The sequence below is a fragment of the Calidris pugnax genome, unplaced genomic scaffold (genome assembly GCF_001431845.1).
Source record: "Calidris pugnax isolate Ruff unplaced genomic scaffold, ASM143184v1 scaffold1058, whole genome shotgun sequence".
In the NCBI taxonomy this organism is placed as follows: domain Eukaryota; kingdom Metazoa; phylum Chordata; class Aves; order Charadriiformes; family Scolopacidae; genus Calidris; species Calidris pugnax.
Genome location: NW_015092337.1, coordinates 79,466 through 79,937, shown reverse-complemented (window position 1 = coordinate 79,937; position 472 = coordinate 79,466). Strand labels below are relative to the sequence as shown.

Below are 472 nucleotides of genomic sequence, written 5' to 3'. Positions count from 1 at the left end.
CCCGCCCCGGGGGGGGGGAGCCCCCCCCCTTTTCGGGGTTCCTTGGGGTGAGTGGGGCCCCCCCCCCCCCCATTCCCTTCTTTGGGACCCCCATTCCCCGGGGTTTTGGGAGGGGGTCGATCCCTGCCTGGCTCCATGGATAAAGGGGACACCCCTCCTGGCTTGTGGGGGTCCTTTCTCCCTGCTTGGCTCCCCAGGTACATGGGACCCCCCCTCCCTGCCCGTCTCCCCAAATATAAGGGGGACCCGTGTGGTTGTGGGGCTCTTCTCTCCCTCCTTGGTTCCTCAGATAAAGGGGACGCCCCTGGGGTTGTGGGGGACCCATCTCCTTCCCCGGGTCCCCAGATATAAGGGATCTTCCTGGGGTTGTGGGGGACCCCTCTCACTGCTTGGCTCCCCAAGTATAGGGACCCCCTCGGGGTTGTGGGGGACCCCTCTCCTTGTCTAGTTCCCCAGATATAGGGGATCCCCT

General features: G+C 65.3%; 1 protein-coding gene across 5 annotated transcripts in view; it reads left to right on the top strand.

Annotated features, from left to right (window-relative positions):
* Positions 1 to 120: 120 nt before the first annotated feature.
* The window catches only part of USP48 (ubiquitin specific peptidase 48), a 46,377-nt gene continuing 46,025 nt past the window's right edge, over positions 121 to 472 (top strand). For all 5 annotated transcript variants that reach the window (XR_001414135.1, XR_001414136.1, XM_014962340.1 and 2 more), the window contains exon 1: positions 121 to 197. Coding sequence is in view for 3 of the 5 variants with exons in the window: in XM_014962340.1 (XP_014817826.1) it covers positions 136 to 197 (62 nt within the window). In the remaining 2 variants the exon portion in view is untranslated. The remainder of the gene's footprint in view (positions 198 to 472) is intronic.